General features: G+C 63.0%; 2 protein-coding genes across 5 annotated transcripts; both read left to right on the forward strand.

The window, feature by feature from the left end:
- The first annotated feature begins 1,962 nt into the window (after positions 1 to 1,962).
- Positions 1,963 to 11,213, forward strand: CDC34 (cell division cycle 34, ubiquitin conjugating enzyme). Of its 3 annotated transcripts, none has more exons than XM_045378660.3 (5): positions 1,963 to 2,311; positions 5,603 to 5,689; positions 5,796 to 5,893; positions 7,298 to 7,432; positions 10,474 to 11,213. In XM_045378660.3, the coding sequence occupies exons 1-5, from the start codon at positions 2,135 to 2,137 to the stop codon at positions 10,685 to 10,687; spliced, it is 711 nt and encodes a 236-aa protein (XP_045234595.1). In that variant the 5' UTR covers positions 1,963 to 2,134; the 3' UTR covers positions 10,688 to 11,213. The 3 variants fall into 3 exon arrangements, with proteins under 3 accessions (XP_045234595.1, XP_073881204.1, XP_065392171.1); XM_074025103.1 differs by having other exon boundaries at positions 10,478 to 11,213; XM_065536099.2 differs by lacking the exon at positions 10,474 to 11,213 and adding an exon at positions 9,443 to 9,721.
- A 5,407-nt stretch (positions 11,214 to 16,620) lies between these two features.
- Positions 16,621 to 23,041, forward strand: GZMM (granzyme M). Of its 2 annotated transcripts, none has more exons than XM_045378661.2 (5): positions 16,621 to 16,715; positions 19,735 to 19,891; positions 21,003 to 21,138; positions 22,066 to 22,329; positions 22,748 to 23,041. In XM_045378661.2, the coding sequence occupies exons 1-5, from the start codon at positions 16,670 to 16,672 to the stop codon at positions 22,898 to 22,900; spliced, it is 756 nt and encodes a 251-aa protein (XP_045234596.2). In that variant the 5' UTR covers positions 16,621 to 16,669; the 3' UTR covers positions 22,901 to 23,041. The 2 variants fall into 2 exon arrangements, with proteins under 2 accessions (XP_045234596.2, XP_045234597.2); XM_045378662.2 differs by having other exon boundaries at positions 16,621 to 16,711.
- The last annotated feature ends 2,034 nt before the right edge of the window (positions 23,042 to 25,075 follow it).

The following is a 25,075-nucleotide window of genomic DNA, read 5'->3' on the forward strand; positions in this document are numbered from 1 at the left end:
GAGCCAAGATGGTGCCACTGCACTCCAGCCTGAGCAACAGAGCAAGACTCCTTCTCAAAAATAAAAAAGAGGGCCGGGCGCGGTGGCTCACGCCTGTAATCCCAGCACTTTGGGAGGCCGAGGCGGGCGGATCACAAGGTCAGGAGATCGAGACCACGGTGAAACCCCGTCTCTACTAAAAATACAAAAAATTAGCCGGGCGCGGTTGTGGGCGCCTGTAGTCCCAGCTACTCGGGAGGCTGAGGCAGGAGAATGGCGTGAACCCGGGAGGCGGAGCTTGCAGTGAGCCGAGATCGCGCCACTGCACTCCAGCCTGGGCGACAGAGCGAGACTCTGTCTCAAAAAAATAAAAAATAAAAAATAAATAAAAAAGAAAAAAGAAAAAAGAAAAGAAAAACCTCCCGCACCCACAGTGCTTCCGGGGATGTGGGGTGTATGGAAGAAGAGAGATATTGACCGTGTTGGGGCACCTGTGGGAGGGAGTGGCCCTGGTCCCCGCCTGTTGTTGATGCAGCTGTGTGTACCCAGGACATAGCAATAATGCCACCAGCACAGTCCGAGGGCAGGGCCACCGCAGTCACGGGCACCACTCAGGGGAGGCTGGGTTGCCCTGTCCTCAGCATGGCCAGTTCTCCCGACCAAGCTTCAGGGCAACGAGCATGCGGGTGTCTGGGCAGCCACTCAGCCAGGTCAGAAGTCAGGTGGGGTCAAGACTCTGGGGGGCCGGGCACGGTGGCTCATGCCTGTAATCCCAGCACTTTGGGAGGCCGAGGCAGACGGATCACTTTGTTACTCCAAACTGCACCCTCCCCTTCCTTCCAAAACCTAACACACTTAAGGTCAGGAGTTCGAGACCAGCCTGGCCAACATGGTGAAACCCCATCTCTACTAAAAAGACACAATTAGCCGGGTGTGGTGGCGCACACCTGGAATCTCAGCTACTCGGGAGGCTGAGGCAGGAGGCTCCCTTGAACCCTGGAGGTGGAGGCTGCAGTGAGATTGTGCCACTGCGCTCCAGCCTGGGCGACAGGGCGAGACTGTCTCAAAAAAAAGACTTGGGTGGGACAGAGGTCAGGCTGGGAGGAGGGCACAGCCAGGCTCAGGCTCAGCTTGGGGTGGGGGCTCCGTGGGGCTGGCGCCTCTCCCGGGTCAGGTGCTGAGCCGATGCTGGCTGGGGGGAGCCTCTTTCCCAGTTTCTCTGGGGGGCAGGAGCACCTTGCCAACCTCTGATGGCTCCAGCACCTGCACCCGCCTCACACCACATGGTGACTTCAACGGGGGACCAGGAAAGCCCTCGCCCCCTCCCGCCCTCAGAGCCCTCCCCGACCTCGCCCACTTCTCAGAGCTCCCGCTGTCGGGGGAACCGAGGCAGCGCCGCGCCTGGAAGCCGGGTCTGCACACCCCGCCTCGCTCCCGCTCCTCCCCTCCGCGAGGCCAGCGCGCCCCAGGACAGACTCAGCGCCCGTCCCCTGTATAGACGGGGAAACGGAGGCGCGGACGCGGGGTCGCGCCGGGGGAACCGGCCCTGCCCCTCCGGCCCCGGTCAGGACCTCGCCCCGCGCCCCGTTCACCGCCCGCAGCCCCGCCCCACGCCGGGACGTCACAAAACGACCCCAAAGCTGGGGGACCGGGCCAGCCACGGCCAGAGCAGCCCTGCCCGCCTCCGTGCGCACAGCGTCCGCGGTACTGGTCGAGCTGGGGGCGACGGCGGCGGCCTCGGGGATCGGAAGCGCCCAGGGTTGCGCGCTCGAACCCTCCCTCCCGGCGGCGGCGCTCGGCGCGGTAGGCGGAACCGGGACCGGGACTCCACTTCCCGGCGTGCCCCGCGGGCGGGCGCGCAGGCGCAGGTCGGGCCTGGCCGCGGCGCGCAGGCGCAGTCGGGGCCGGGCGGAGCGCGCAGGCGCAGCGGGGGGCGGGGCGCGCGGGCCGGGCCAAGGCGAGCGCTGGTGGGGCGGCGGCGCCAGAGCTGGTGGAGCGCTCGGGGTCCCCGGGCGGCGGCGGCGGCGCAGAGGAGGAGGCAGGCGGCGGCCCCGGCGGCTCCCCCCCGGACGGCGCGCGGCCCGGCCCGTCTCGCGAGCTCGCGGTGGTCGCGCGGCCCCGCGCGGCGCCGACCCCGGGCCCCTCCGCCGCCGCCATGGCCCGGCCGCTAGTGCCCAGCTCGCAGAAGGCGCTGCTGCTGGAGCTCAAGGGGCTGCAGGAAGAGCCGGTCGAGGGCTTCCGCGTGACCCTGGTGGACGAGGGCGACCTGTACAACTGGGAGGTGGCCATCTTCGGACCCCCCAACACCTACTACGAGGGCGGCTACTTCAAGGTGAGCGCGGCGACCCCCGCCCGGGTCCCTGAGCCCACGAGCGACCTCGGGCGCCAGGAACCAGCTCCCTGCCCCGCGGTCCCCGGGCGGGCCCGGCAGCCTCCTGGCTTGGGCTCGCTTCCCTTCTATGGCCGGGTCTCCCCACCCAGCTGTGCCCGGCCCCCTCCTCGGACGGTCCCGGGGACCTTCAGCCTCTGCTGCGGTCCCCGAGAATTCTCAGTTTCCTTGAAGGCACCGTCCGGTCCCCGGGTAGTCTCCTGGCCCGCAGAAGGGTGGCCCGGGGCCCTCCCGGTATCATCTGCGCGTGGGGCTCTTGCCCACCTCCTTCCTGGGGGGGGCTCGACCCCGGCTGCCTCCCCCTCCGCCCTTGCGAGAAAGAGGGAGCGGAGCCCAGGCCGCCCCGGCCTTTCTGCTGCCCTCCCCGCCCTCCCCGGAGGAGACAAAGAGGCCCCCCCCAGACCCCGCAGCTGCTATTGTTGGGGAGCTGGGCCTGTGAGCGGGGGAGCGAGGCCAGCCTGGGGGTGGCTGGCGCGGCCACTCGCTCAGGCTCCAACAAAGGCCCGGATGAGCCTTGGCAGCCGGGCCCTGCCTGGAAAGCGGCCACCCTTGCCGATAGCAGCCGGCCAGGCGCCCTGGGCTCCATCCCCGGGTTTATGTAACCTGCGCCCTCGGGAAGGCTGAGGCAGGGGCGTCCCTCCCACCTGCTCCCTGCAGCTCTCCCCGGGCCCCCGGCTCCGGCCCGCGTCCCGGACCCCGACCTCAGAAGCTCCGGGCTGCTTCATCCCAGCTGGCCTTGGCCTTTCTCAGATTCCACTGAACAGGTGGCTTCCTGTGACCCCAACCCCGAGTTCTGGGCCATTCCTTCTGCCCTCTGGCGGTTTCATTCCAAGCAGGTTCTTGATGTTTTTGTTGCCGTTGGGAGCAGGGAGACTGTTTCTGTCCAGTGTGGAAAGGACTCAGGCCAAAGCCTGGCCAGTTTTCTTGATCTCACGATCCAGACGTGACCTTTGGCTCTTGTAGAGTTCCAGGACCTCGTCCTTGGGGCCAGAGGGACAAAGTGAGGGGCCCCGTGTGAGAGGTGGGGATCGCGCACCCTGTCCAGGAATCCCCCCTCCCGCTGTCGCTGCCTGCCAAGAGCCTGGGCACAGCCGGGCCTGCTCTGCCCCGGCCAGCTGCGGGCATGGGGCCGAGGGACCGATGCCTCTCAGAGCGTGTGCTCTCCGGGCTAATTAATGTCTGAACCGCGCGCGCTCAGCGGCTGTGAGGGCAGCAGCCTGGTCTGCTGGGGGCGATTCCTGAGCTGAGGTTCTGGGTTACGGCAGAGGGTGGGACGTCCGTGGGTTGTGCATCTGGAATCGTGGGTCCCCACACAGGGAACAGAGTTTGAGCCTTGAGGTTGTCAAATGGTTTTAGCAGCCCCCTCCCCCAGCCCCTTTTTTCTGCTTGGGGGAGCAGCTGGCTGTGAGCAGGGGCGGCCCCACCTCGAGGCCAGGCCTGTGAGGCGGCTGCTGTTCTGGAAGGAAGGGATGCGGGTTCCTGGCTCCTGCCCACCAGACCGGTTGCCAGGGATTGTGGGCAGAGCCTCCTGGACCAGCATTAGGGGATAATCCGGTTTTCCGGATTTCCTGGGGAGGGGGCCTCTAGACATCTGCCGCAGGGTCAGTCCTCAGAGGCCAGCGTTGAGACGCGGGGGGGTGCTGCCACCCACCGGGGCTCTCCCTTCCCCGTGTGCCTGGGAGGGAGTTGGGGGAGCGTGGAAATACAGGAGCTGCTGAGTGCCCAGGGCCACCGCTGCTGCCCAGCCACTGCCTGCAGCCGCTGTTCCTTCAGGAGCCAGAGCGAGCCCTGGGGCAGGGGCCACCAGAGAGAGCCCTCCACGGCGGACTTGCCGTGTGCCATCGGCGGGGGCTTTGCTTCTCGGAGCCTGGGTTTGCTCCGGGTAAAAGACATGTTTGGAGGTGCTGAAAATAAGAGGTTTGTTGGGACTTGGTGGGGTTCGGTGCAGGTGAGGCCGCCTGGAAACCCAGCACCAGGCTTGGGGGGCCCGGAGTCTTGGGGAACTGCTGGGCAGTTCTGAGCCTGAAGTTCCAGCCTTGCTCTGTGGCTGTGGCCAAGTCCCTTACCTCATGGGGCCCCAGTGAGTTCCCTGTCAAACAGAGGACACCCCCAAGACCCCTGAGAGCCCTCCCTGTCCAGGAAGGACCTCGCCAACAACTGCTCTTTGGGGGTGCTGCCCTCAGCCTCTTGGAGTGCTGAGTGCCACCAGGACCCCTGACCCAGACACCCCCGTGCCTGGCACTGGGGCCCAGGAAGGAAACAGTGAGGCTTCCTTGTTTACCTGTTGGGGCCCAGGAGGGCCGTGGGTGGCGTCACGCCCCAGGCCGCAGGCCAGACAGCTCTGTCACCGGGCACGTGGCTGCAGTCCTTCCTCTGTGGCCGTCCTTGCCAGCAGGCCTGGACCCCCAGGGCCTGGATGGCCACAGGGGGCGATGCTGACAGGGAAGGAGTCCTGCCAGGCTTCTGTGACCTGTGGGTCTGCCTGCCTGACCCCACAAGACTGGACACCTGAGGGCAGACGGCCATGCTGACTCATCCCCTCCCGTGGCCGGGGCCCGGCAGGTGTCAGTGTTTGCTGAGTGAGCAGTCGTCTGTGCAAACCCTCCCCACACCGTGCCTGCCACGGCCCTGGAGGGGCAGCCTGGTCTTGGGCCTCAGCTCCATCCGAGGGGAACCTGGAGCCCCTGCCAGTCCGTTCCGTCGGCTGGTGGGTGCCCCTGGCCCGGGTCCCATGTGCCTGACCTGGGCTGCCACAGGCCTGGAGCCACTCGGGCAGCCAGTGCCTGCGTTCTCCAGCGGCTGTGCTGGGCCAGGCCGCGGCCACCTGGACTGTGTAGGAGCTGGGATCAGCTCAGGTGACTCGGAAAAGGCTTGAGGCAGCCTGCTGGGGACTTGGCCCCAGGCCCATGAGAGTCCCTGCCTTGGCTGGGATAGGGTGTCCCTCACACACCCTCAGGCACACGCCCGAGCCTTACCCCCAGCACACCAGCACCGGGAGTGGAATGGCCTCGGGTCCCTCACACACACCCTCAGGCACACGCCCGAGCCTTACCCCCAGCACACCAGCACCGGGAGTGGAATGGCCTCGGGTCCCTCACACACACCCTCAGGCACACGCCCGAGCCTTACCCCCAGCACACCAGCACCAGGAGTGGAATGGCCTCGGGCACCCTGTGAGCCGGGGCCGGGCCTGGGGCTGAGCTGGGCTGAGCCACCCGCCTTCTGCCCCTGCAGGCGCGCCTCAAGTTCCCCATCGACTACCCGTACTCTCCACCGGCCTTTCGGTTCCTCACCAAGATGTGGCACCCTAACATCTACGAGGTGAGCGCGGCCCCCACGGGCCTCACGTACTCATTGTCCGGGACCCGTGGCTCTGGGAGCCAGTGCTGACCTCTGACCTGTCCTGACCTGTCCTCTCCTTGTGCAGACGGGGGACGTGTGCATCTCCATCCTCCATCCACCGGTGGACGACCCCCAGAGCGGGGAGCTGCCCTCAGAGAGGTGGAACCCCACCCAGAACGTCAGGTAGGCCCCACGCCCCGTGTCCACCCAGAACGTCAGGTAGGCCCCACCCCTCGTGTCCACCCAGAACGTCAGGTAGGCCCCACCCCCGTGTCCACGCAGAACGTCAGGTAGGCCGGCCCATGTCCACCCAAAACGTCAGGTAGGCCCCACCCCCGTGTCCACCCAGAACGTCAGGTAGGCCGGCCCCACGCTCCATGTCCACCCAGAACGTCAGGTAGGCCGGCCCCACGCCCCGTGTCCACCCAGAACGTCAGGTAGGCCCCACGCCCCATGTCCACCCAGAACGTCAGGTAGGCCCCACCCCCCGTGTCCACCCGGAACGTCAGGTAGGCCGGTCCCATGTCCACCCAAAACGTCAGGTAGGCCCCACCCCCGTGTCCACCCAGAACGTCAGGTAGGCCGGCCCCACGCTCCGTGTCCACCCAGAATGTCAGGTAGGCCCCACGCCCCGTGTCCACCCAGAACGTCAGGTAGGCCCCACGCCCCATGTCCACCCAGAACGTCAGGTAGGCCCCACGCCCCATGTCCACCCAGAACGTCCGGTAGGCCGGCCCCACGCCCCATGTCCACCCAGAACGTCAGCTAGGCCGGCCCCACGCTCCGTGTCCACCCAGAACGTCAGGTAGGCCCCACGCTCCGTGTCCACCCAGAACGTCAGGTAGGCCTGCCCCACGCTCCGTGTCCACCCAGAACGTCAGGTAGGCCGGCCCCACGCTCCGTGTCCACCCAGAACGTCAGGTAGGCCGGCCCCACGCTCCGTGTCCACCCAGAACATGAGGTAGGCCGGCCCCACGCTCCGTGTCCACCCAGAACATGAGGTAGGCTGGGCTCCCCCGCGGGCCATGGCGCCGAGGCCTGGTTTGGGACCTGCCAGCCGGCGATCCTGGGCCTCCCTGTACCTGCACGGTGGCTGCTTTCATGGGACCTGCCGCACTGTGGTGTCTGTGCGGACTCCCACAAGACTCCAGGCCAGCCCCACTCTCTGGAGTGACTGAGACGTGTCCCGCCCGCCTCGGTGCTGGGTCTTCTCCTTCCCCAGCTGTCTCTGGGTTGGTCACCACGTGCGACCTGTGCCACCCGGGCGTCGTCCCAGGTACAGGCCCTGGCCCGTGTTGCCCGTGTGTTCTGGAGTGCAGCCCAGGCAGGACGTGTGGGCGTGAGAGCAGCCCCGGGTCCGACAGGGGTCTGCACCTTTCTGCCCTCCCTGGTCTTGGCGTGGGAGGGAGGAGGCTAATGCAGGTCCAGCCCCTGCTGTTCTGGGGGCCTGAGACACAAAAGGCCGTGAGGCCAGATGAAAATCACCTGCTGGGTAGGTCCAGGTTTCCCCGTGACCCTCAGGGCCGGAGAAGAGCCGGAAGGCTGGGGTGCCCCGGGCCAGCCCGCTCCAACCCACTCTCCCCGCAGGACCATCCTCCTGAGTGTGATCTCCCTCCTCAACGAGCCCAATACCTTCTCGCCCGCCAATGTGGACGCCTCCGTGATGTACAGGAAGTGGAAAGAGAGCAAGGGGAAGGACCGGGAGTACACGGACATCATCCGGTGAGCGCGGGGGGCGGTGCACGGGGCGGGGGAGACTCGGATCCGGCCTGCACCCCAGCCCTGATCCCTCGGCCGCCCAGCCCCACCGTCCTGGTGAGGGTGGCGGAGCTTCCTGGTGCCCGTTTACAGGGTACCAGTCACAGATGGAGGCCGGGCCTAGTGGCGGAGGGTCCAGCCAGGTTCAAGCCCAGCCTTTTGCCCCTTTTCCTCTTTTTTTTTTGAGACAGAGTTTTACTCGGTTGCCCAGGCTGGAGTGCAGTGGCGCAGTCTCGGCTCACTGCAGCCTCCACTTCCCGGGTTCAAGCAATTCTCCTGCTTCGTTCTCCGGAGTAGCTAAGATTACAGGGGCACACCACCATGCCCGGCTAATTTTTTTTTAGTAGAGGTGGGATTCCACCATCTTAGCCAGGCTGGTCTCAAACTCCTGATCTCAGGTGATGTCCCCGCCTCAGCCTCCCAAGATGCTGGGATGACAGGCGTGAGCCCCTGCCCCTGGCCTAGTGGTTAATGTTTTCATAGATTCTTCCAGACTCTTCGGTTTAACGTATGTCCATGTTTTAATGAGGAAATGGGGTTGTGCTTTGTGTGTCCAGTGACTGTCAGTCAGGGGTCTTGGCCTTACTTGTGTCGGGCACGCGTCCCTGCAGGCTCTTGGCCTGGCGAGCTCTGGGGACGGCTGTGCGGCTGCCTTCTGGCGCCTTCTGCCGTCCACTTCGCCTGCGTGGCTGTGTGTGGTGATCCACGGCTCTCCCTCTCCTCCCGTCGCGCTCGTGCCCCGGAGCTGACCCCCACAGCCTCTTCTCTGGGGTGCCTGTGCTCGTGTGAACGGGAAACACGGGCGTGTCCGCACACACAGGCGAGGCTTTCTTGACGGGTTGACACTTAACGGTTCCTGCTTCTCCTGTTACATTGAGGCTCTTCCCGCCTGCTTGTATTTCTCAGAGTGAAATTGCACAGATTTGCTCACAGAGGCCTCACCTATTTTTGTTTTTATTTTGTATAAGCAGAATCTTAAAAACGACCTTTAAAATATTGCACACATAATCCACGTGTCTTCCTCACCCGAGGACCCACCAGCGTCCCGGGCACCTTCTGTCCTGCACTTGCTGGCAGCTGGTGTCGTGGGGTCGTCCTGGGGCAGCGTCCTGGTGCTGGGGGGTCCCGGCTCTGAGCAGCCATGGTGGGCGGGTCCCGTGAGGCCTCCTGGGAAGTGCCCTGCAAGCACCTGCTGGCCCCTGGAGGTCACGGGGGAGCTGGCCCTGGCCATCCCTCTGTGTAGATGTCCTCAGCGGCCCTGGCCTGGCCGTCTCACCTGGCCCATGTGGTTGGCTTCTTGGCCCAGTTCTTCCCGGCCACCTCCCTGAGGCGCCTCCCCGAGATCCCAGCGCAGAAATAAAAGCCACACTATTTTTATCCCTCAAAACTCCCTGCGGGCCAACTCACGTGCCCGTGTGGACTGCCGTGCTCGCTGCTTTGTGCCTGTTTTAAATCTGTATGTGTGTGGGCCTTGTGGCAGCCCGAGTCCCACTGAGCTGTACCAGGCGGGCTGCCGTGGAGCCCGGCCGGGTCAGGGATGGTCCTTGGTGAATAGCACCGCCAGACGCTCCCCTCTCATGGTTCGTGCTGGCGGTGTACCGGCTGCACCTCCACGGCACAGGTCAGGTCACACCCTGGCCCTCCCGTGCATCTCCCCACGGCCGCCACCCATGCAGTGCCGTCCTCAGGGCACCCGTCACCCGCCCAGCCCGTCAGAGAGCCCGGGAAGCAAAGCATGGAATCTGCCAGGTCCCACCGCCCAGGGACGTCCCAGAGGCCAGACGTCTGCCCTCCATGCCTTGTGCATCCCCATAGGAAGCGCTGGGCTTGTGGGCCGGGCTTGGGGGTGTCTGTCCGCTCCGGACCTGCACACCCCGGTAGCAGCCAGGCCCAGAGCCGTGCCTGATCGGAGACGGGGGCTCGAGGGCCGGGTTGGAGTGCTGAGGCTGCGGCCTCGTGTCTGTTTTCTGTCAGATGGGGTCAGCGTGCAGCCCGGCCCTGCCATGCCAGCCCCGGACGCCCCGGAAGCCCCTTTGCTGCCAGTCCCGGGGGCACGTTCTTGACGGGTGTCCTGGAGGCAGAGCTGGGGGCAGGCCCTCTTAGGGCCTGGTGTACGCGGTGCCCTCCAGAAAGTCTGAGGTAACGGAGCCTCCCTTCCTGCCAGGGCCCGGGATGGCCAGGCCCCCCTTGGTTTAGAATCCTGGCAAGGCCACGGAGAGGCTCCGGCCGTTTCTGCGTTTCCCGTCTCACCTGTGCTGGTTCCTGGCTCCAGGGATGGTCCTGCCTCCTGTCCGTGGCCCTCCCAGCTGCTTCCTTTGCTCCTGCGCGCCGGAAAGCCTTTTGCCGCCGAGTGGGGCTGCCTGGGCACTCCCTGTTGCCCGGCATTGTTATTTTCTCCTAGCTCTGATGGGTCCTGTGGGGTGTGCTTCGGGGTGGGGCGGGTGGGTGTGACTGCTGCGCCGTCCGGCCTCCCCGCTGCACCTCCTGCCCTTCCCTAGCCCCTCCGGTGTCGTTTCTCCCCTTTGGGCCTCCTCATGCACAGGGCTGTTTCCTAAGGGGTCACTGCAGCCCTTTTTTATTTTTTATTTTTATTTTTGAGACAGTCTGGCTCTGTCGCCCAGGCTGGAGTGCAGTGGCCGGATCTCAGCTCACTGCAAGCTCCGCCTCCCGGGTTCCTGCCATTCTCCTGCCTCAGCCTCCCGAGTAGCTGGGACTACAGGCGCCACCACCTCGCCCGGCTAGTTTTTTGTATTTTTAGTAGAGACGGGGTTTCACTGTGTTAGCCAGGATGGTCTCGATCTCCTGACCTCGTGATCTGCCCGTCTCGGCCTCCCAAAGTGCTGGGATTACAGGCTTGAGCCACCGCGCCCGGCCAACCGCAGCCGTTTTAAGAGAAACCTGAGTGCTGGGATGAGCGTCGGACCCGGGGGAGGAGAGGGGAGGGGGTAGGGCAGGGGCCGGGTCCAGGCACGGAGGTGGCGCCCTCACCCGCCCTGTCCCCCCAGGAAGCAGGTCCTGGGGACCAAGGTGGACGCGGAGCGTGACGGCGTGAAGGTGCCCACCACGCTGGCCGAGTACTGCGTGAAGACCAAGGCACCCGCGCCCGACGAGGGCTCGGACCTCTTCTACGACGACTACTACGAGGACGGCGAGGGCGGCGAGGAGGCCGACAGCTGCTTCGGGGACGACGAGGACGACTCGGGCACGGAGGAGTCCTGACCCCGCAGAATAAACGCGCAGAGTTTACCTCACTAGGGCCGGACCCGTGGCTCCTTCGACGACAGACTACCTCACGGAGGTTTTGTGCTGGTCCCCGTCTCCTCTGGTGGTTTCGTTCTGGGCTCTTTTCTCCTTTCCCGTATTTGTTCTGGGTTTTCATGTGCTTCAGAGAAGAGGGGCTGCCCCACCGCCGCTCGCGTGACTCGGGGCTCAGTGGACGGCCAGGGTGGGAGAGCCCCGCGCACCTCTCCTCGGGAGGGGAGCTGAGCCCCGACGTCTGCTGGGCCCCCTAGCTTCCGGACTGGCCGTACCCCGGAGGAGCCACGGGGGCTGCTGGGAACGTGGGCGGGGGCCGTTCCTGCCACTGCCAGCCTGGGAGACCCAGGTGTGGGTCCGAGGGGCCCCGGCCCGCCTGTCAGCTCCAGGGCCTGGAGCCACGTCCCAGCAGCAGTGGACGGATTCACCGTGGCCGACTCTTCTCTCTGCTTTGGTTTGTTTGAAATCTAAATAAAACTACTTTATGAGAGGCCAGAGAAGCTCTGCTTGGGAGGGAGAGGCAGCCTCCAGGTCCGTCAGTGACTGCACACGGCCAGCCCCACTGGGACCCTGGCTTCGCCGGGCGTGGATCTAGGAGGCCTGTCCTGGGAGGCACGGGGAGCAGCCGGGTCCCGCGGTCTGTACGCTCCCGTGACTTGGGTCAAACAGGCCTGGGTAGCGTCCCCCAGCCTGCGGGACGGGCGGCCAGAAAGGCCCCCGAGTTCCTCCCTGCGACCAGGCACGTCTAGTGGGACGGGAGCTGCCTCTGCAGAGCAGACCTGTGGGGCCTGAGCAGGCGTCCAGCGAAGCTTCGCCCCAGGCCCACAGATGCCCCCGATCGGCGCTCTGGCGGCTCCGGCTCCATCCAGGCAGACCCTCGCGGGGGGAGCCATGGCCCTGGGCACACAGGGCAGACCTCACGTCGTGGTGTTAAGAAGTCCCAGCATCATTTTATTTCGTGTTTTGGAGGAAAGCGTGGCGCTTCCCTGCCCTCCCAGGGTGTGCCGCCTTCCAGGAAACTGCCTGTGTTCTGCTCCTGGCCTTGCTTCTGGGCACCCAAAAAGCCGTGCAGGGGCCGATACAGGGCTGAGGAGCTGTGAGGATGAGGTTTCCCACCAAGTTCGGACAGAACATGGGGCTGCGTTGGTCAGAGCCTGGGTTGCCCCTGCCAGGTGGGTGTGGGGTGCAGAAGGGCACCAGGGCTGACCCGTGAGACCCCATGGGGCCTGTGGGGTGCGTGGCTCGCCGCCTCTGAGGCAGGCCCTGGCCGTACCTTGGCAGATGGACACCTTTCCCGGGTGCTCCTTCAGCCCAAGGGTCTACGTGCGGCGTTTGATCCTCAATAGACCTCCCCCAGCCGTCTTCGTTTCTGGCTTTTCTTACACCCAGAGGGCTGGCGGCCACCCAGGCCAGGGCCTGGCCCATCTAAGGCAGGTTTGAGGGGACTCTGGCTCGATGGTACCGGCGCCTGCAGCCTCCACTGCCCCCCTTGTGAGCCTGTCTGTTTAGTTTACCTCATCCACTGGGCACTGCTGTGTGGCCTGGCAGTGAGCTCAGCCAGGTCCTGGACCCCTCCACGGGAGCCCAGGTGTGTCCCCTCCAAGCACTCAGCAGGTGCCAACACGTTCAGCCGCCACGGTGGCAGAGCAAGATTCAGGGCCGATGGCAGCCACAGATGTAACCTGTGGCCGGGCTGTGGGTCCCACGGATGTAACCTGTGGCCGGGCCGTGGGTCCCAGGGAGTGTGCCGTCCTCTCCTCTCTTCCCCACTCGGCTCCAGGCTGAGCTGCGCTGCTGCCCCGTGTACCACATGAAGGGCCCTGGGGCGGCGTCACCTGACTGCACCACTGGCCCCCTGGTATTCTCAGGCCAGCCTGAGGGACGAAAGGCCCTGGGGTCTCAGCAAACCGCGGCCCTCAGGACCAAACCTGGCGTCCGCCCCTATTGTGAATAAAGTTTTATTGGCACAGCCACACCCAAGTCTCAGGATCATCCATAGCTGCTTTGTTTTGTTTTTGAGACGGAGTCTCGTTCTGTCGCCCAGGCTGGAGGGCAGTGGCGCGATCTCAGCTCACTGCTACCTCCGCCTCCCGGGTTCACGCCATTCTCCTGCCTCAGCCTCCCGAGTAGCTGGGACTACAGGCGCCCACCACGTCGCCCGGCTAGTTTTTTTTTTTTTTTTTTTTTTTTTGTATTATTAGTAGAGATGTGGTTTCATCATGTTGGCCAGAATGGTCTCAATCGCCTGACTACATGATCTGCCCACCTTGGCCTCCCACAGTGCTGTGATTACAGGCGTGAGCCCCTGTGCCTGGCCTGTTTTGAGAAGGAGTCTCGCTCTGTCACCCAGGCTGGAGTACAATGGCGTGATCATAGCTCCAGGGATCCTCCCACCTCAGCCTCCTAAAGTGCTGGGGTTACAGGCGTGAGCCACCACGCCCAGCCTAACCATTTTTACTCTTTTTTTTTTTTTTTTTTTGAGACAGTTTCACTCTTTTTGCCCAGGCTGGAGTGCAATGGCGCAATCTCGGCTCACTGCAACCTCCGCCTCCCAGCTTCAAGCGATTCTCCTGCCTCAGCCTCCCGAGTAGCTGGGATTACAGGCATGTGCCACCACCCCGGCTAATTTTGTATTTTTAGTAGAGACGGGGTTTCTCCATGTTGGCCAGGCTGGTCTTGAACTCCCGACCTCAGGTGATCCACCTGCCTCAGCCTCCCAAAGTGCTGGGATTACAAGCGTGAGCCACCGCGTCCGGCCCCATTTTTACTCTTAAGTATATCCCCACTATGTTTGCAGCTTATACTAAAAAATTATTTGTTGTCTATTTGAAATTCAAATTTCACTGGGCATCCCTATTTTTAGTTGCTAAGTCTGGCCATGCTGACGCTGACGGACCTGCCTCCTGGGTTGTTAGGATTGGATGAGGTAGAACACGTGAGCATGCTCTGTGACCCATGGGCTCCCTGAACTCACCCTGGACCGGCCGTGACCCACGGGCTCCTTAAACTAACCCCGGCCCGGCCGTGACCCACGGGCTCCCTGAACTCACCCCAGACCGGCCGTGACCCACGGGCTCCTTAAACTAACCCCGGCCCGGCCGTGACCTACGGGCTCCCTGAACTCACCCCAGACCGGCCGTGACCCACGGGCTCCTTAAACTAACCCCACCCGGCCGTGACCCGCGGGCTCCCTGAACTCACCCCGGACCGGCCGTGACCCACGGGCTCCCTGAACTCACCCCAGACCGGCCGTGACCCACGGGCTCCCTGAACTCACCCCGGCCTGGCCGTGACCCGCGGGCTCCCTGAACTAACCCCGCCTCACTGTGACCCGCGGGCTCCTTAAACTAACCCCGGCCCGGCCGTGACCCACGGGCTCCCTGAACTCACCCCGGCTTCGCGCTGCCAGTGGGAGCCCCCAGACCGTGGGGCACAGCAGGTGCGTGCAGCCTTTGCTGATCGATTTCTTCCAGCCACTTCATGTTTATTTTTATTTAATTTTTAAAAGGTTTTTTTTTTTTTTTTTTGAGACGGAGTCTCACGCTGTTGCCCAGGCTGGAGTGCAGTGGCGCGATCTCGGCTCACTGCAAGCTCCGCCTCCCGGGTTCACGCCATTCTCCTGCCTCAGCCTCCCGAGTAGCTGGGACTACAGGCGCCCACAACCGCGCCCGGCTAATTTTTTGTATTTTTTTTTTTAGTAGAGACGGGGTTTCACCATGGTCTCGATCTCCTGACCTTGTGATCCGCCCGCCTTGGCCTCCCAAAGTGCTGGGATTACAGGCGTGAGCCACCGCGCCCGGCCAAAATGTATTTATTTATTTGAGAAGGAGTCGCACTCTGTCGCCCAGGCTGGAGTGCAGTGGCGTAATCTCGGCTCACTGCAGCCTCCGCTTCCCGGATTCAAGTGATTCTCCTGCCTCAGCCACCCGAGTAGCTGGGATTACAGGCGCCCGCCACCACACCCAGCTAATTTTTGTATTTTTAGTAGAGATGGGGTTTCTCCATGTTGGCCACACTGGTCTTGAACTCCCAACCACAGGTGATCCACCCGCCTTGGCCTCCCAAAGTGCTGGGATTACAGGCATCAGCCACCGCACCCGGCCTAAATTTATTTATTTTTGAGACAAGGTCTTGCTCTGTCACCCAGGCTGTAGAGCAGTGGCACAATTATGGCTCACTGCAGCCTCGACCTCCTGGGCTCAAGCGATCCTCCTGCCCCAGTCCCCCAAAGTGCTAGGATTACAGATGTGAGCCACTGCCTCTGGCCAGTATCTTTATTCATGAAAACCAAAAACTAGAACAGCCCAAATATCCGTCGGCTGGTGAATGCATAAACACAGCATGGTCCGTCCACACAACGGGATACGAGGCAGCCACGGGAAGCAGCAAGGCTCTGACACAGGCCGCAGCCTGGATGCACCTTGAGGACATCACGCTCAGGGAGAGATGCCAACGCAACAAATCCTGTGTGATTCCACTCCTGGGAGGTCCCTCGAGTCCGATTCAGAGACAACGTGTGGCCGGGTACAGCGGCTCATGCCTGTAATCCCAGCACTTCAGGAGGCTGAGGCGGGTGGGTCACCTGAGGTCAGGAGTTGAAGACCAGCCTGGTCAACGTGGTGAAACCCCGTCTCTACTAAAAATACAAAAAATTAGCCGGGTGTGGCGGCGGACGCCTGTAGTCCCAGCTACTCGGGAGGCTGAGGCAGGAGAATGGCGTGAACCCGGGAGGCGGAGCTTGCAGCGAGCCGAGATCCGGCCACTGCTCTCTAGCCTGGGCGGCAGACCGAGACTCTGTCTCAAAAAAAAAAAAGAAATTTGTCGACGGCCAGGCGTGGTGGATCACATCTGTAATCCCAGCACTTTGGGAGGCCGAGGTGGGCGGATCACCTGAGGTTGGGATTTCGAGACCAGCCTGACCAACATGGAGAAACCCCATCTCTACTAAAAATACAAAATTAGCCAGGCATAGTGGCACATGCCTGTAATCCCAGCTACTCAGGAGGCTGAGGCAGGAGAATCACTTGAACCCAGCAGGTGGAGGACGCGGTGAGCTGAGATCGTGCCGCTGCACTCCAGCCTGGACGACAGAGCGAGACTCCACTCAAAAAATAAATAAATAAATTTGTCGATGGCCGGGCACAGTGGCTCACGCTGTAACCCCAACATTTTAGGAGGCCAAGGCAGTGGGATTGCTCGAGCTCAGGAGTTCAAGACCAGGCTGGGCAATGTGGCGAAACCCTGTCTCTATAAATAATTTTAAAATTAGCCACAGGTGGTGGTAGCGCCTGTCATCCCAGATACCTGGGAGGCTGCAGCAGGAGGATCACCTGAGCCCAGGAGTTCAAGGCTGCCATGAATCACGATCACACCACCGCACTCCAACCTGGGCAACAGAGGGAGATCCTGTCTCTAAAAATAAAAAATTTAAAAAAAGGTGTTACTTGGCCAGATGCAATGGTTCATGCCTGTAATCCCAGCACTTTGGGAGGCCCAGGCGGGCGGATCACGAGGTCAGGAGATCGAGACCATCCTAGCTAACACGGTGAAACCCCGTCTCTACTAAAAATACAAAAAATTAGCCAGGCGCAGTGGTGGGCGCCTGTAGTCCCAGCTACTCGGGAGGCTGAGGCAGGAGAATGGCGCGAACCCGGGAGGCGGAGCTTGCAGTGAGCTGAGATCCGGCCACTGCACTCCAGCCTGGGCGACAGAGCGAGACTCTGTCTCAAAAAAAAAAAAAAAAAAAAGGTGTTACTTTTTCAGGTGTGATGATGGCAGTGTGGCTTCATCTCCAGTCCTCTTTGAGAAACACTTTCTAAAATGCTCGTGGGTGGAGGGTTTCGGGTGTGCAGCGGTGGGCGGGGCTGTGACTCGTCTCCCCCACAGGAAGCGCGTGTGCGGAGCTCGGGGCCGGGGCCGGCACCCACACTGGGTCTCCACAGCGGCATGGAGTCTTCACTGCTGGTACTGGCCCTGGGGGCCCTGTTGGTAGGTGAGTGGGAGCCAGAGTGCAGGGGGGACACTGAGGCCCAGTGCTCTCAGGGGGGGTCCCTGGATGGGAGGGGTGGTCCTGGGCGCCGGCATCCTGGGCGAAAGAGCGGAGATTCATCGTTGTTTGGAGGGGGACTGAGGCCTGGGGCGTCCCGAGCTCTTCACCCTTCACCTCGGGCGGATGTCCCGGGACTGGGGGGGGTGCGGTGTCTACCGGCTCACCCCGTCCATCCTCCCGGCAGCACCCAGGAGGCAGGGGCCACGCTCACACCCAAGGTGCAGAGCAGGAACCTGAGGCTCGGTGAAGGAGATACTGACCCAGGAGTACCCGGCTGGGAGGGCAGGGCCGGCACTCGATCCCCGCCGGCTGCCTCCGACCACCAAGGGCTTGCCTGGGACTAGGTGCCCAGCAGTGAGGGAGGAGGGAGGTGGGTGGCGGCTCCCCCGCATTCCAGCTGGACTGAGTGACAATGGCTCTTTGATGAGCTGAGGACCCAAGGAGGTGGGCAGAGGTGGGAATCCAGCCCTCAGCCATCATCATCCTTCCATTCTTCTTTCCTTCCACCCACGGGTCTATCCTCCCTCCCTCCTTTCATCCCCCTTCCTTCCCTCCACTCGTCCACGCATCCATCATCCCTCCTTCCTCCCATTCTTCCACTCACCCATCCATCCATCATCCATCCCTCCTTTCAACCTTCCTCCTCCCCTCCATCCATCCCTCACTCCCTCCCTCCACCCATCATCTTCCCTCTCTCCTTCCTTCCATGTATCCACCCATCCATCCGTCATGCTTCTCTCCTTCCTTTCCTCCCTCTTTCTCTCCTTCCTCCCATCCATCCATCAACCTTTCCTCCTTCCATCCCTCCTTCCTCCTTCCCTGTGTCCCTCCTTCCTTTCTCCCTTCTTTCCGTGTGTCCATCTGTATTTGCAGGGCTCACGCTATTCTAGGCCTGCCCTCCTGTCTGGCTGGGAGAGACAGGCCAGGCACGAGGTTGGGTGCCACAGTCTCTGGGAGGGGCTGGTGCTGGGAGGCCAACAGAGCAGAGGAAGCACGGAGGGCGAGAGGGCAGGTGGAGGGCTGCTGCAGGAGACAAGAGCAGAAACCAAGGGAGGAAGCTGGTGGGGGAAAGGCATGCAGCCAGCTGGGTGGGACGGGCAAAGGCCCCAGGGTGCGGGCAGCTTGCAGGCACAGCAGGGGCCTGTGTGACTGGAGAGGGGAGGACGGAGAAGGTGGTTGCAGGGCCATGTGGATTTTTTTTTTTTTAGACGGAGTTTTACTCTTTGTCACCCAGGCTGGAGTGTAGTGGTGTGATCTCAGCTCACTGCAACCTCCGCCTCCTGGTCTCAAGCGATCCTCCTGCCTCAGCCTCCCGAGGAGCTGGGATTACAGGTGCCCGCCACCATGCCCAGCTAATTTCTGTATTTTTAGTACAGGCAGGGTTTCTCCACGTTGGCCAGGCTGGTCTCCAACTCCTGACCTCAGGCTATCTGCCCACCTGGCCCTCCCAAAGTGCTGGGATTGTAGGCGTGAGCCACCGCGCTCGGCCCCCACGCGGGGACTGGATTTTCAAAGCATGATGGGGATTCAGAGAAAGATTTTGGGCTGATTTACATCACATTGTGAAGTCGATCCTTTTAAATTCATGATTGGTTTAAAATAATTTTTGTACAGTTTTATTAGGAAATCATTTATGCACTAGACAATTTACTTATTTAAAGAGTGCACTTCTTGTTGGGCGCGGTGGCTCACGCCTGTAATCCCAGCACTTTGGGAGGCCGAGGCCAGCCTGGTCAACGTGGTGAAACCCCATCGCTACTAAAAATACAAAAAAATTAGCTGGACGTGGTGGTGGGCTCCTGTAATCCCAGCTACTCGGGAGGCTGAGGCAGCAGAATCGCTGGAACCCGGCAGGCGGAGCTTGCAGTGAGCTGAGATCGCGCCACTGCACTCCAGCCTAGGCGACAGAGCGAGACTCCGTCTCAAAAAAAAAAAAAAAAAAAAAAAAGGCCAGGCGCGTTGGTTCACACCCGTAATCCCAGCACTTTGGGAGGCCGAGGTGGGTGGATCACGAGGTCAGGAGTTCCAGACCAGCCTGACCAACATGGTGAAAGCCCGTCTCTGTTAATAATACAAAAATTAGCCAGGCGTGGTGGTGGGTGCCTGTAGTCCCAACTATTCGGGAGGCTGAGGCAAGAGAATCGCTTGAACCCGGGAGGCGGAGCTTGCAGTGAGCCAAGATGGAGCCAAGATGGGCGACAGAGTAAGACTCCGTCTCAAAAAAAAAAAAAGGTTTTTTAGAAACTGGGTCTTGGTCGGGCGCGGTGGCTCACGCCTGTAATCCCAGCACTTTGGGAGGCCGAGGCAGGCGGATCATGAGGTCAGGAGATCGAGACCATCCTGGCTAACACGGTGAAACCCCGTCTCTACTAAAAATACAAAAAATTAGCCGGGGTGGTGGTGGGCGCCTGTAGTCCCAGCTACTCAGAGGCTGAGGCAGGAGAATGGCGTGAACCCGAGAGGCGGAGCTTGCAGTGAGCCGAGATGCCGAGATTGCGCCACCGCACTCCAGCCCGGGTGATAAAGAGAGACTCCGTCTCAAAAAACAAAAGAAACTGGGTCTTCCTGTGTTGCCCAGTCTGGTCTCAAACTCCTGGCCCCAAGTGATCCTCACTCCTCAGCCTCCTGAAGTGCTGGGATCACAGGCGTGAGCCGCCTGCATCCGGCCTGATGTGTGTTTTGAAGGACTCCTCTGGCTGTGGACTTGCCTGGGCTGTGGGGCCCAGTGGGGCCTGAGAAGGTCCTGGAGAGGGCGTTTGGGAGGCAACCTGGGGGGAATATGATGGGGGGTTAGAGGGGGGTGGGAGGGATGAAGGGCAGCCCCCAAGTGGAACATTGAGGACTTCATTAGGATGGCACATCTGCTTGGGGTCCTGGGCCTCTGAGCTGGGCAAGGACAGTCGTGGCAGGTGTTGGGGCGATATGTAGCCCCAACCTGGCTCTTTGTCCCCCACCCCGGCAGGCAGTTCCTTTGAGACCCAGATCATTGGGGGCCGGGAGGTCATCCCCCACTCGCGCCCGTACATGGCCTCGCTGCAGAGAGGCGGCTCCCACCTGTGCGGGGGGGTCCTGGTGCACCCAAAGTGGGTGCTGACGGCTGCCCACTGCCTGGTCCAGCGGTGAGTACCCTGCCCTGCCTGCCTCAGGGGTCCGCGGAATCCATCCGACGGCCCCCATTCTCTGCAGGGGGTGGGCTCTGGGAGATTTAGGGCAATTGTGGGAGCCCTCTCCCCTCCCGGTGACGGCCTAGGCAGATTTAAGTGACCTGCGCCTGTCAGACTTCTGGAGAAGGTTTACTCACTGCGAGAGGCACTGGCAGGGCACGCTCCTTCCCCGCTGCAGCCCGGGTCAGAGCCTGGCTGCTTTCACGGCCGAGCCACAGTTCTGGTGTGGACGGAGTGCATTGTGTCTGTCCATTCACCTGCTGATGGACCCAACTTAGTCTGGGGCTTCTGCTCTGAGGAAGGAGGGTCAGGTGGGGGTGTCTGCCACCTGTGGCCAGGAGGACGAAACCAGCCTTCGAGAGTGGCTCAGGAATCGACCTGGTTCCCGGGGATCAGGAAGCCGCTAAATGACCCATCTTGGAGTTGTCCTACCTCAGGACTGGCCAGTCCTACAGAGCCTAGATCAAGATGGTCAAAGTAACAAAAAGGGATCTGCTGGCTTGTGTAACTGCAAAGTCTAGCAGGAGGTCTAGCTTCAGGTGCGGCTTGATCCAGGTGCTCACAGGAGGCGCTCTGGAGCACGTCTGTCTCCCAGCTCTGCTGCACTGCCAGGAAGCCTGTCTCACAAGGCGACAAAGATTGACCCCCTCAGTCCCGTGGAAAGAGGGTTTAGCTCTCTCTAGTGGGGGCACACTTAGGAGGACTAGCAGGTGTCAACCCCTGTACAAATCACTGTGGTTGAGCCTGGGGCCCCAAGTGAAGGGAATTCCCAGGGCTGGTTTTCGTGAAGCTGTAGGCTTGGGGTTGGAATTCTGGACACACAGCCCTTGCCTGGGGCCAGGCCCAGGCCCAGGCAGAAGTCTGGGGTAGGGGTGAGAGCAGGGAGGGCTTCCTGGAGGAGGTGGGTTGAGAAGACACAGGGAAGAACCGGCCAAGCCAAGGCCTGTGAGGGGCAGTGGCTGTGAGTGATGAACGTGGGCAACCGGCACAGTGGGGGCTGGGATTGTAGGTGGCGGGTTGTCCACGCTGGGCCAGGCCGCAGCACCCTCATCCCGTCTGTCCCCAGGACGGCCCAGCTGAGGTTGGTGCTGGGGCTCCATGCCCTGGGCCACCCCGGTCTCACCTTCCACATCAAGGCGACCGTCCAGCACCCTCGCTACAAGCCGGCCCCTGCCCTGGAGAACGACCTGGCGCTGCTTCAGGTGTGCAGGGATGAGACCGGGAGAACTGGGCACCGTACTGTCCCCCACGGGTGCCCCCTTGCCTCCTGCTGCTGTCCCCTCCCCCCACCCGGCCGCCTCCCCATCTGCTGTCCCCTCCCCCTGCTGCTGCCCGCTTCCCTCGCTGCCACCCCTCCCCCCACCGCTGCTCCCTCCACCCACCGCACCCCGCACTACCCCCCCTCGCGCTGCCCCTCCCCCCGCTGTCGCTCCTCCCCCACTGTCTCACCTCCCCCAGCCTCCCCACCTGCCGCCCCCTCCCCCTGCCGCCCCCCACTGTCGCCCCTCCCCCACCGCCCCCCCACCCCTCCCCCTGCTGTCCCTCCTCCCCCCACCACCCCTCCCCCCGTGGCCGCCCCTCCCCCGCCGCCCCTCCTCCCGCACCCCTCCTGCTGCCCCTTCCCCCGCTGTCGCTCCTCCCCCACTGTCGCCCCTTCCCCCGCCTCCCCACCTGCCGCCCCCTCCCCCACGCCCCCCACCCCTCCCCCTGCTGTCCCTCCTCCCCCCACCCCTCCCCCCGTGGCCGCCCCTCCCCCGCCGCCCCTCCTCCCGCACCCCTCCTGCTGCCCCTTCCCCCGCTGTCGCCCCTTCCCCCGCCTCCCCACCTGCCGCCCCCTCCCCCTGCCGCCCCACCGCTGTCGCTCCTCCCCCACCGCCCCTCCCCCCGTGGTCGCCCCTCCCCCGCAGCCCCTCCCCGCACCCCCTCCTGCCGCCCCTCCCCCCGCCACCCCCCTCCGCCACCCCCTCCCCCTCGGCCGCCCCCTCCCCTCACTGCCGCCCCCTCACCCCACTTGCGCACCTCCCCCCCCGCTGCCGCCTCTCCCCCCATCACCTCCCTTCGCTGCCCCTCCCTCCGCCCCCCCCTGCCGCCCCCTCCCCCGGCTCACCTGCCCCTTCCTGTCGCTGTAGCTGGACGGGAAAGTGAAGCCCAGCCGGACCGTCCGGCCCCTGGCCTTGCCCGGTAAGCGCCAGGCAGTGGCTGCAGGGACTCGGTGCAGCACGGCCGGCTGGGGGCTGACCCGGCAGGGCGGGCGCCTGTCCCGGGTGCTGCGGGAGCTGGACCTCCGCGTGCTGGACACCCGCATGTGTAACAACAGTCGCTTCTGGAACGGCAGCCTCTCCCCGCACGTGGTCTGCCTGGAGGCCAACTCCAAGGACCAGGCTCCCTGCAAGGTGATAGGCGCCCGGGTGGGGCCTGGGAACGAGGCTGGCGGGAGGGCCGGGGCCAGAGCAGCCACCCGGGCAGGCCCCTGGCTCTCCCGTTCCTGGGGAGTCCTGCCGGGGGCTGGGGGGCGGGGACCACTGGCGGGGGCCCCATTTCTCAGGTGTAGAAACTGAGGCTCAGGGAGGTTTAGCGGCACTCCCAAGGCCACACGGCCGGGAAGCAGCGAAGCTGTGGCTTCTCCAGCAAGGATGATCCGGGGTGGGAAGAAGGAGACGTGTTCACAGGGCCAGTGGGAGGTGGGAGGGGAGGCGTGTGCGCTGGGGCAGCCCCTGTGTCTCCTTGAGCCCAGGGATAACAGGCCCAGCCCTGCTCCCCTCGTCCCCTCGGCGGGCGCAGAGGCTGAGCCGCAGTGTGTCATCCCCGCAGGGTGACTCGGGTGGGCCCATCGTGTGTGGCAAAGACCAGGTGTTGGCCGGAGTCCTGTCCTTCAGCTCCAGGGTCTGCACCGACATCTTCAGGCCCCCTGTGGCCACCGCCGTGGCGCCTTACGTGTCCTGGATCAGGAAGGTCACCGGCTGATCCGGCCTGATGTCCTGGGGTGACCGGGACTGCCTCGCTGTCTCCACAGGACCCCTGCCCTCCAGGGCTGCAGTGGGGTGGATGAGGACAGGTGGGAGGGACAGGGAGGGGCCAATAAATCATGATGAAGGAATGCTCAGAGCCTGTGTCCCAGCCCGCCTCTGTCCATGCTGGCTGTGCGGCCTCCGACAAACCTATTTCCCTGGGAATTTTATTATTATTATTATATTGAGATGGAGTCTCGCTCTGTTGCTCAGGCTGGAGTGCAGTGGCGCCATCTCAGCTCCCTGCAATCTCCGCCTCCCGGGTTCCCGCCATTCTCCTGCCTCAGCCTCCCGAGTAGCTGGGACCACAGGCACCCGCCACCACATCCGGCTGATTTTTGGTATTTTTAGTACAGACGGGGTTTCACCTTATTGACCAGGCTGGTCTCGAACTCCTGACCTCATGATCCGCCCGCCTCGGCCTCCCAAAGTGCTGGGATGACAGGCGTGAGCCACCGCGCCCGGCCCTGCCCTGCTTTAAAAAGGGAGGTTGTGACTCCCAAGGCTTCCTCCAGGAGGGGGCGGCGTTGGCCAGGCCGGGAGCGGAGGCCAGGTCTGCAGGCCAGCAGGTCGCGCCCGTCCTCCCCGCTCCCCGCCGCTCCTGGGGCTGGGCCTTGAACAGCATCCCGGGGTCTTCTTTTTTAGTAACGGCTTCATCAAGCTACGACTCACAGAGCAAAGGGGTCCCCCTGCACACTGCGGTTCAGGGGCTGTGAGCACCTTCACAGAGCTGGGCAGCCACCACCGTGACGTGTCACCCCAGCACCCCGAAAACAGGCCCGCCTACTGTCACCCCAGCACCCCGAAAACAGGCCCGTCTCTACTGTCACCCCAGCACCCCGAAAACAGGCCCGTCTACTGTCATCCCAGCACCCCTAAAACAGGCCCGTCTACTGTCACCCCAGCACCCCGAAAACAGGCCCATCTCTACTGTCATCCCAGCACCCTGAAAAGAAACCCCATCCCCACTATCACCCCAGCACCCCGAAAACAGGCCTGTCTTTACTGTCACCCCAGCACCCCGAAAACCAGCCCATCTCTACTGTTACCCCAGCACCCCGAAAACAGGCCCCATCCCCATTGTCATCCCAGCACCCCAAAAGGAGGCCCCGTCCCCACTGTCACCCCAGCACCCCGAAAACAGGCCCGTCTCTACTGTCATCCCAGCACCCCAAAAGGAAGCCCCACCCCCATTGTCATTCCAGCTCCCCAAAAAGAGGCTCTGTCCCCATTTTTATCTCAACACCCCAAAAGAAGGCGCCATCCTGTCATCCCAGCTCCCCAAAAGGAGGCTCGTCCCCATCAGCTGTCGCTCCCTGTCCCCTCCCCAGCCCCGGTGCCCACACATCCCAGTGCCCTGTCTGGATGGGTCTGTGCTGACATTGCACGGAAACCGGAACACACCGCGTGTCCTGTGGCATCTCCCTCAAGCAGCACCCGCGCCGCGGCCTGGGTCCCAGCCGGGCTCCTGCTCTGGGGGCTCGAGCTCCAGCTCATGGGGGGCCTCGCTGCGTTTGTGGGGGGCCTCGCTGCGTTTGTGGGGGGCCTCGCTGCGTTTGTGGGTGCACATCTGGGCAGGTTCGTCTGCGTCCGTCCGTGCGAAGCTTTGCTGGAAGCCGCCTGTGCGTTTTCCTGTGGACCTACGGCTCCTCCTCCCTCCGGATTAGACCCGTGGGGGTGGAATCTTGGGCTGTGCAGTGACTGTGTTTCAGCGCCTGCTGTTTTCCTGCAGAATCTTTTAATTTCACTACCAACACTTCCTTTCTTTCTTCCTTTCTTGGAGATGGCGTCTCGCTCTGTCACCCAGGCGGGAGTGCAGTAGCGTGATCTCGGCTCACTGCAGCCTCCGTCCCCGGGGTTCACGCGATGCTCCTGCCTCAGCCTCCCGAGTAGCTGGGATTGCAGGCGCCCGCCACCACGCCTGGCTAATTTTTTGTATCTTCAGTAGAGACGGGGTTTCACCATGTTGGCCAGGCTGGTCTCGAACTCCTGACCTTGTGATCCGCCCGCTTCGTCCCCCCAAAGTGCTGGGATGACAGGCGTGAGCCACCGCGCCCGGCCTCAAACACAGTGGAGTCGGACACACAGCACGATCGTGGAGTTTACTGTGTCCAGGGTCCCTCCCGTGTCA

The sequence above is a fragment of the Macaca fascicularis genome, chromosome 19 (genome assembly GCF_037993035.2).
Source record: "Macaca fascicularis isolate 582-1 chromosome 19, T2T-MFA8v1.1".
NCBI lineage: Eukaryota > Metazoa > Chordata > Mammalia > Primates > Cercopithecidae > Macaca > Macaca fascicularis.